This window comes from Salmo salar, chromosome 06 (genome assembly GCF_965601325.2).
Source record: "Salmo salar chromosome 06, fSalSal1, whole genome shotgun sequence".
In the NCBI taxonomy this organism is placed as follows: Eukaryota; Metazoa; Chordata; class Actinopteri; order Salmoniformes; family Salmonidae; genus Salmo; species Salmo salar.
The window spans coordinates 40975784-40985284 of NC_138296.1; the positions used below are offsets into that span (position 1 = coordinate 40975784).

General features: G+C 42.7%; 1 protein-coding gene across 1 annotated transcript; it reads right to left on the minus strand.

Annotated features, from left to right (window-relative positions):
* Positions 1-41: 41 nt before the first annotated feature.
* Positions 42-6536, minus strand: LOC106607370 (DNA-3-methyladenine glycosylase-like). The gene is made up of 3 exons (XM_014204287.3): positions 6016-6536; positions 1007-1211; positions 42-658 (listed from the first exon to the last, which is right to left on the minus strand). The coding sequence occupies exons 1-3, from the start codon at positions 6253-6255 to the stop codon at positions 201-203; spliced, it is 903 nt and encodes a 300-aa protein (XP_014059762.1). The 5' UTR covers positions 6256-6536; the 3' UTR covers positions 42-200.
* Between the last annotated feature and the right edge of the window lie 2965 nt (positions 6537-9501).

The window sequence follows — 9501 nt, forward strand, 5'->3', positions numbered from 1 at the left end:
GATTCCCCTCAGAGCAAACATTTTGGCTTTGGGTCTTTTGCAATGATTTCCCCATAGCTAGACCAAATGACTGAAATAGCTCATAGCTGACATGTTTTCACCTGCTCTAGCATTATGTCTGTAAAAACTTGTTTATAGTTAAGAAAAAAACAAAGTATTTACTCATCATGGTTTGATACAATTCAAAAATATTCCCAGTTTCAACTCTGTCCTGTGTCACCATCACATACGTCCACAGAGGAGGACGCAAAGTCTGATATCACATTGTTGGCCAGTGAGTGAGTCTGTGTCTCTGCCTGTTTGTTCACTACACTCACACAGTGGTGACCACGCAGATAGAAGCGCAGGGGTTTGGTGGCCCATTCCCCATGAGAGTCAATGCCGATCCGGCTTGCTGAGACCACCTCCCTGAGGTCTGGCTCTTGCGGTCCTATCTGGGTGTCCCTCTCCAGCCACACCTCTGGGTCTGAGGCTACATCTCTCCGGTCGAAGCAGTGTGGTATGTCCAGGGCCTGGCACAGCTTTGAGGGACCATTGCATAGCTCCTTGTCCTTCAGGGGCCGGGCCCCCTCCCTCCGCCTGGCTGTCTGCAGCTGCTTCATCAGAGGCAGGCCATGTAGAGGTTCCAGAGCCCGCAGAAGCACGGCAGCACCCTCCCCTAGAGAGAACACACACAGGGAATGATAGAGTGGAGCCATACTGTCTCCTTCCTTTGCCCCTTTTCCAGTGTGAATGAATGGATAATAACATGGTGCAACATATAATATAACGTCTTCAATAATGAGAAACAGTTGAAAAAAGAACTATCGCCTAATGAAAGTAACATGGGAGCCTGGGAGATGCAACACTACTTAGTCTCTAATGAGGTGATTTTCCTACAGATAAGGCCAACACACTGAACTTTACTGCGTGTGGTTTTAATGGCAGTTTGGTTTATTAATGGTGGTTTGTTCCACTGCCTTCAGGGTAAGCCTGGCTGTTGTACTGTTTGGTTGTATGGTCTTACCTTGACTGGAAACATTCATACAGAGGTAGATGCCATAGATGGGGTACACATAGATGGTGCCAGGTTTCATAAACATTGCTGTGTTCCTCTCAGTGCATTTTCCCCCAGCAGAGTGAGAGGCTTTGTCCTCTCCTCCCAGGTAGGCCTCAGTCTCCACCACCCTCCCTCTCAGCTCAGTGCCATCCGCACTCCGACGCACCAATACCTTGCAGCACAAACAAGGGATAGCCCAAATAAATACTTTCTTTCATGTGTGTCCTCAGTGGGTAAGTCTTCAGTAGGAACTTGATCTATTGTTGTCTCTGAAGAGAACTAGACTACATGTGTGGGGTCACAATAAGCCCTGCTGATGGTGTATGTGTGCCAATGGCTGTGCAACCGCTGGCTGGACTCCAATGTTGATACAGGAACACACACATTTCCCCACCATGTTTAGCTAGATCATTCAACTCATCAACTCAAGAGGTGAACAAATTATTGTCTATCAACAATGACAAGCCACCAGGGTCTGACAATCTAGATGGAAGATTACTGAGGATAATAGCAGACGATATTGCCACATCTTCAATTTAAGCCTACTAGAAAGTGTGTGCCCTCAGGCCTAGAGGGAAGCTAAAGTCATTCCGCTACCCAAGAACAGTAAAGCCCCCTTTACTGGCTCAAATAGCTGACCAATCAGCCTGTTACCAACCCTTAGTAAACTTTTGGAAAAAATTGTGTTTGACCAGATACAATGCTATTTTACAGTAAACAAATTGACAACATCATTTCAGTGTACTTATAGGGAAGGACACTCAGCAAGCACAGCCCTTACACAAATGACTGATGATTGGCTGAGAGAAATTGATGATAAAATGATTGTGGGGGCTGTCTTGTTAGACTTCAGTGCAGCTTTTGACATTATTGATCAAAGTCTGCTGCTGGAAAAACTGGTGTTATGGCTTTACACCCCCTGCTATAATGTGGATAAAGAGTTGTCTTAATGGAAGCCTATAAAATATAATCCAGTTAGAATCAGGAATTCCCCAGGGTAGCTGTTTAGTCCCCTTGCTTTTTTACTAACTAACTGACTGAGTAAAGCCATAGTTTCAATGTATGCGTATGACTCAACACTATACATGTCAGCTACTACTGAAATGACTGCAACACTCAACAATGAGCTGCAGTTAGTTTCAGAGTTGGTGGCAAGGAGTAAGTTAGCCCTAAATATTTCTAACACTAAAAGCCTTGTATTTGGAACAAAACACTCACTAAACCCTACACCTCAACTAAATCTTGTAATAAATAATGTGGAAGTTGAGATGACTAAACTGATTGGAGTAACACTAGATTGTAAACTGTGTGGCTCAGTTGGTAGAGCATGGTGTTTGCAACGCCAGGGTTGTGGGTTCGATTCCCACGGGGGACCAGTACGGGGGGAAAAAAATGTATGAAATGTATGCATTCACTACTGTAAGTCGCTCTGGATAAGAGCGTCTGCTAAATGACTAAAATGTAAATTATCAAAACATATTGATGCAGTAGTAGCTAAGATTGGGAGAAGTCTGTCTTTAATAAAGCGACGCTCTGCCTTCTTAACAAAACTATCAACAAGGCAGGTCCTACAGGCCCTAGTTTTGTCGCACCTTGACTACTGTTCAGTCGTGTGGTCAGGTGCCACAATGAAAAGATCTTATGAAAATTGCAATTGGCTCAAAACAGGACAGCACGGCTGGCCCTTGGATGTACAGTTGAAGTCGGAAGTTGACATACACTTAGGTTGGAGTCATTAAAACTCGTTTTGCAACCACTCCACAAATTTCTTGTTAACAAACTATAGTTTTGGCAAGTCGGTTAGGACATCTACTTTGTGCATGACAAGTAATTTTTCCAACAATTGTTTACAGATTATTTCACTGTATCCAAATTCCAGTGGGTCAGAAGTTTACATACACTAAGTTGACTGTGTCTTTAAACAGCTTAGAAAATTCCAGAAAATGATGTCATGGCTTTAGAAGCTTCTGATAGGCTAATTGACATAATTTGAGTCAATTGGAGGTGTACCTGTGGATGTATTTCAAGACCTACCTTCAAACTCAGTGCCTCTTTGCTTGACATCGTGGGAAAATTAAAAGAAATCAGCCAAGACCTCAGAAAAAAATGATAGACCTCCACAAGTCTGGTTCATACTTGGGAGCAATTTCCAAAACGCCTGAAGGTACCACGTTCATCTGTACAAACAATAGTACGCAAGTATAAACGCCATGGGACCACGCAGCCATCATACCGCTCAGGAAGGAGACGCGTTCTGTCTCCTAGAGATGAACGTACTTTGGTGCAAAAAGTGCAAATCAATCCCAGAACAACAGCAAAGGACCCTGTGAAGATGCTGGAGGAAACAGGTACAAAATGATCTATATTCGCAGTAAAACGAGTCCTATATCGACATAACCTGAAAGGCCGCTCAGCAAGGAAGAAGCCACTGCTCCAAAACCGGCATAAAAAAGCCAGACTACGGTTTGCAACTGCACATGGGGACAAAGATCGTACTTTTTGGAGAAATGTCCTCTGGTCTGATGAAACAACAATGGAACCGTTTGGCCATAATGACCATTGTTATGTTTGGAGGAAAAAGGTGGAGCCTTGCAAGCCGAAGAACACCATCCCAACTGTGAAGCACGGGGGTGGCAGCATCATGTTGTGGGGGTGCTTGGCTGCAGGAGGGACTGGTGCACTTCACAAAATAGATGGCATCATGAGGTAGGAAAATGATGTCGATATATTGAAGCAACATCTCAAGACATCAGTCAGGAAGTTAAAGCTTGGGCGCAAATGGGTCTTTCAAATGGACAATGACCCCAAGCATACTTCCAAAGTTGTGGCAAAATGGCTTAAGGACAACAAAGTCAAGGTATTGGAGTGGCCATCACAAAGCCCTGACCTCAATCCTATAGAAAACTTGTGGGCAGAATTGAAAAAGCGTGTGTGAGCAAGGAGGCCTACAAATTTGACTCAGTTACATCAGCTCTGTCAGGAGGAATGGTCCAAAATACCCCCAACGTATTGTGGGAAGCTTGTGGAAGGCTACCTGAAACGTTTGACCCAAGTTAAACAATTTAAAGGCAATGCTACCAAATACTAATTGAGTGCATGTTAACTTCTGACCCACTGGGAATGTGATGAAAGAAATAAAAGCTGAAATAAATCACTCTCTATTATTATTCTGACATTTCACATTCTTAAAATAAAGTGGTGATCCTAACTGACCTAAGACAGGTAGTTTTTACTAGGATTAAATGTCAGGAATTGTGAAAACTAAGTTTAAATGTATTTGACTAAGGTGTATGTAAACTTCCAACTTCAACTGTACACAGAGAGCTAATATTAATAATATGCATGTCAATCTCTCCTGGCTGAAAGTGGAGGAGAGATTGATTTCATCACTACCTTTATTTATCAGAGGTATTGACATGTTGAATGCACCGAGCTGTATGTCTAAACTACTGGGACACAGCTCGGACACCCATGCATACCCCAAGGGGTCTCTTCACAGTCCCCAAGTCCCGAACAGACTATGGGAGGCACACAGTACTACATAGAGCCATGACTACATGGAACTCTATTCAACATCAAGTAACTGACACAAGCAGTAAAATTATATTTTAAAAACATTAAAAAACACCTTATGGAACAGCGGGGATTGTGAAGCAACGCAAACATTGGCAGACACATGCATACACACGATAACATACACACTATACATACACGTGGATTTAGTACTGTAGATACGTGGTAGTGGTGGAGTAGGAGCCTGAGAGCACCCAGCGTGTTGTAAAATCTGTGAATGTATTGCAATGTTTTAAAATTGTAGAAACTGCCTTAATTTTGCTGGACCCCAGGAAGAGTAGCTGCTGCTTTGGCAGCAGCTAATGGGGATCCATAATAAATACAAAAAATCAAGAGGCCATGAGACTCCGCCGAGAAGGCATCTAGTATAGATGGAGCTGGCAGGGGGACAAAGTAGTATAAAGTGAGGTTAATGTGAGAAGGAAAAAAAGATTTCTCTACAAGACAAGTCCTCTCCCATCAGTTGTTTGGATCTCAGTCAGCACCAACTACTCAGAGTCAGAGGGTTTCTTTCAGTGCTGTTGAAAGAAGTCACCATTGAGGATAGCAATTATTTCAGCATTGAGCAAAGGACTGTTCGCAAACCACACAGTGTTCTGAGGCAGTGTGTGCTGGAAGGCTGGTGGAATGCATGATCACACCGGGGGGGGAACCAAGCTTCTCTGACAATTAACAACCAGCCCGGAAGCCTTGCCACATGATAATGGCTTTCATACTTTTTATTACAGCCTTCCTGTAAACTGGTCCAGACATAGCTTAATTAAACACAAACATGCACAGGATTCAGCCACTGGAGGGCTTAAAAAGAAGCAGCGTGCAAAGGAGTCATGGCTAAGATTATTAATAGTCACTCTGCATACACAAGCACTTCCTGGCTTTGAAATTTGCTGGTCGTTTGAATGCAAGCACAGTGTTTCTGTTCAGGATTAAAATAGATGACCTTTCCAACTCCCAGTTGCAACAATAATCCTTAGAGGTGACTACAGATTGTTACACCAGATAATCATTTTTCTGTTCCATGAAGTAATCCAACAATATGTACGCTACCATCATGTCTATTTCAAGTCTTCTCTCATTGATCGAGACAGGTGTCTGTTGTTCATGACACGAGCACCTTGGGGTGGACACCTACCAGTCTCGATCAATGAGAAAATACTTGATATAGACAAGATGGTAGCGTACACATTGTTGGATTACTTCAGGGAGCAAATAAAGTTCAATCACATTATCTGGTATAACAATCTGTAGCTATATCAGAGGTAGACATTAGTCCACAAAGAGCCCCCTTCCCATCACGAGGGCTGCCCTAGTCATAAACCTATCTACTGTTATAATCTGTATCTGATCAAGGGTTATTCAACAGCGGTTTGGGTTACAATGATGTTTGATTCTAGGGAACGTACCTTGCCCAGGAATGCTTTAGCTAAACTTATACAGGGCTGGTTGAAGAACTCTTCTCCAAGCCTTTCGGGGTCCCCCTCCTTGGAGAAATACTGACTCTTCACTGTCCCAGGTTTGACATCATCAACATCACCGCTCTCATGGTCATGGACGGTAGACCTCACCTGTCTCAGTGACACGCCCCTCTTTACTTGGTCCTCGGTCTCCGGTACGGATATTTGCGTCCTCTTTCGCCCTGACATGCTACATTGCTTGATGTACCCGAGCTTGTAATCGAGTAAAAATAGCTACCTAGCCAGATATACTTATAACGCTTTCATCTGTTACCTAGCTTGTTAACTAGACATGTTTTTTTTGCCTATAAGGCTAAAAGCATTAGCTAGCTAGTCAGTCTTTTTGTTTTGTTGAAACGATGTAGGGTTGTTGAGGCACATTTATGTTAGCCAGAACATACAGGCCTATTCAGTATGCAACATCAATAATGTCCGTTTCCTATGTATTCATCTGAAATTGGTTTTGCACCCACAAATTCTTTGTTATAGAAAATATTTGTCAAAAGCCGGTTTGGCTTGCTAGTTAGCTAGCTGTATCGCTTGGGATGCTGGGACTTCTGCTGCGTTTATAACTAAGTGGGAAGGTGGTAATTACATGTTGTGAAGTCGTAAATACGAGTTGGGTGCATTCACGTGCTTTGAACTTGTTGAGAAACGCCGATTGGCTCATGTCAACCATCGACAAAAAGTACAGCTATCATGCTCGCAAGCAATTATAGTGATAAAAAAAAAACATTAATAGATTGCTTTCTATAAATACTATTTTGTTGATGGATTTTACTGCCGAAAATGCTGTAATTGAGACCGTTTCCTTAATATGTGACGTCAGAGTTCAGCATGTGTGAGAAATCGGAACTCGGAGATGGTACACGAGCTTACCACTAGTAATTACCAGTTGGAGGTTCGTTCAACTGGATTTTGACCAGTGTGGTAAATACCAGCTGCACACTTGGTTATAAAACGCAGCATTTTCTTTTGACTCCTCTTAAAGGGACCACACGCATCAGATGAACAAATTCAATCCAAAAATGTACTTATAAAATGTGCTAAAATATAGAGAATTTTATTTATGTGAAGTAAATTATATGATTGAATGGTGGGGGAAAATATGTTCTAATTTCCACTTCTTTTTCTCATTCTACTTCTTTATTTTGTCTTTTTTTCTTACATCAACTCACAAATGAAAATCACTATTTAGGCTACCTTAGCTACATTAACAAGTGGTTGGGCAATTATAAATTGTAAATCTATGCTTACAGGCACAGCAGATCACAGTCACGTACAGGGGACCTATAGGGGATGTTTCAAATTAGTGACTTGACCTTTGTGTAAACCTAGGATGATTGTTGAGTTTCCCTTCACAATTTCTCTTTGTTCACAGTGAATACTTTCCAGCTGTGTTGCTTGGACTGCCAGCGAGACTCAAAGCAGGTGACTGGGGGGATGGATTCATAGTGACATCAGATTGTGTCAGCTTCCTGTTATTTTATGAATATTTTGTCTTGGCCATGGCTGAATGAGAATATGTCTGTTAGCTGATCCTGATAGGGTAATGGCCTTTGTCTGGTTACATTCATAACATTCATAGTTATTGACCCATGCCAAAGTTATTTCAAAAAATGTTTGTGGTTTGTTGAACACATTCCATGGATTTCACTTCACACTACACACATTTAGAGCATCTGGATGGTTCCCTAGAGATGGCATTTCACTTTGCTACTCTCAATTTTATTTTTTTATTTTTATTATCTCAATCAAAACATTACAAAACATTAAGAAAACCTTCCTAATATTGAGTTGTACAATCTCCAAGGGGCATTTCGTACTGCATGTAGTAAACCTGGGTCCACTCTCTTTCTGCCTTCTCATTTGACACAGCTTCATTAGGAAAACAGTGCTAGTCTAATAAGCGGATATAAATAGTTCTGATGTTCTCGTGCCTGCCCGCCCGTGCCCAGGAAAAGGGCTGTCTGCACCAGGCAGCTTGGCCCCAGGCTGTGTTGACCAATATGCCAGTCTGGCCGTCTATAACAGAATGTGACACGAGCGTGAACACAGCATGGCACACTGGGAATGAAGTACAGTACAGCAGTCTGTCCATTATCCTCATGTTTAAAATGTTTTTGTGACACAACAGTTTAGGAGGCCTTTCAGAGGTAGTGATATGAAATTAGCTATTGTTTTTGAATGTGCCATAGTGTTTCATAGTCAGGCGGTACGGTCCGGTACGGCGTCCCAGCAAAATAAATAGTGGAAGTACACCAGACCGCTAAAACATGAGCCTATCACATAATTAAAACAAAATGTCAACAAAACTGTATGCTATTACACCCCTTTTTTTTATCACAGAAGTTAGAGGCATGAAAAATGAGGGAATGGACTTGAAAACGTGTGGTAGCCTATAGCCTACGCTCCAGAATGCGATGTGGTTCGACACGAACACTGACATTTTGGCAAGGCAGAGATGAGGGGCGACACCGAGACACGCACGGACAGCAGTGGACGCATAAATTCTGGCCTAATGACAGATGTCTCTGTCCTTTCACCACTGTTTGGAGGCTGGAAATATGTTGCAAGTGAATGAACGTGCACTGGTAGCCTAGTAAAGGAGCCCTTTGAAGTGATTATTTGACAATCAGATGAAAACACCATGACTGGTTGTGTTTATGCCACAATAAAAGGTAATACATTTTAAATGATTAATCTTCATGAATAGGCCCACAGAGATCCTGTTGAATTAATAGGGATTCTATATGTAATTCTATGATTAGCCCCATAACATGTTTGGTGCAGGCCTATGAGTTCCAGTACAGGGAAGAAATTAATTCTACTTTCAGCCTACCTCCCACTTTCAGTATTACTCACTGAAACTGCCTGCAATAATAACAATTCTAGAAAATAGAAACAGCAGATGATTTGAGAAAGATGTTGTGCAGGGTTATGATGCAGGGTCACTTTCCACTCCCATTTTTGGCTTTCACACTCTTCTAGGACTTAACTTTGCAGGATGAGAGTGGGCCCCATGTTGGCCAGGTTTGCTTGACATTGTGTGATGGTTAGTAACTCTGATGGGATTGACAGACTTTGGGGTTTCTAGCTTGGTCCCCCTTGCCTCTCCCTTCTGTACGGTTCTGTCATCAGCACCAGCCAGACGTGTTCCCAGCCGCCTGGTCTACCGCCTTCTCCTCCTGCTCCCCAAACACAGCCTGCTCAGCTGCTCTAAACCAGCACAGGAACACAGGAGTAGAGGGGAACATGGTTCAGTGACAGGCCCCTCTGAAGCCTTTCCAAGGCAGGCCTCTTGCACTTAAGGGAGAGGGAAGTGGTCACAGTCTGTTACCAAGCAACAGGCTGCTATGATCAAGCTGGAGAAGAGGGAGAGAAGACCCAGAGCTGAAGGCGGTTACTGCACCTCCTAGAAAACAAGTCCATTTA

Excerpts from the sequence above, each read along its gene's own strand:
- LOC106607370 (XM_014204287.3), bottom strand. The coding sequence starts at position 6,255 with ATGTCAGGGCGAAAGAGGACGCAAATATCCGTACCGGAGACCGAGGAC. Across the intron at positions 1,212-6,015 it reads CTAAAGCATTCCTGGGCAAG|GTATTGGTGCGTCGGAGTGC; the intron begins GTACGTTCCCTA and ends TTGTGCTGCAAG. Across the intron at positions 659-1,006 it reads TATGAATGTTTCCAGTCAAG|GGGAGGGTGCTGCCGTGCTT; the intron begins GTAAGACCATAC and ends TGTTCTCTCTAG.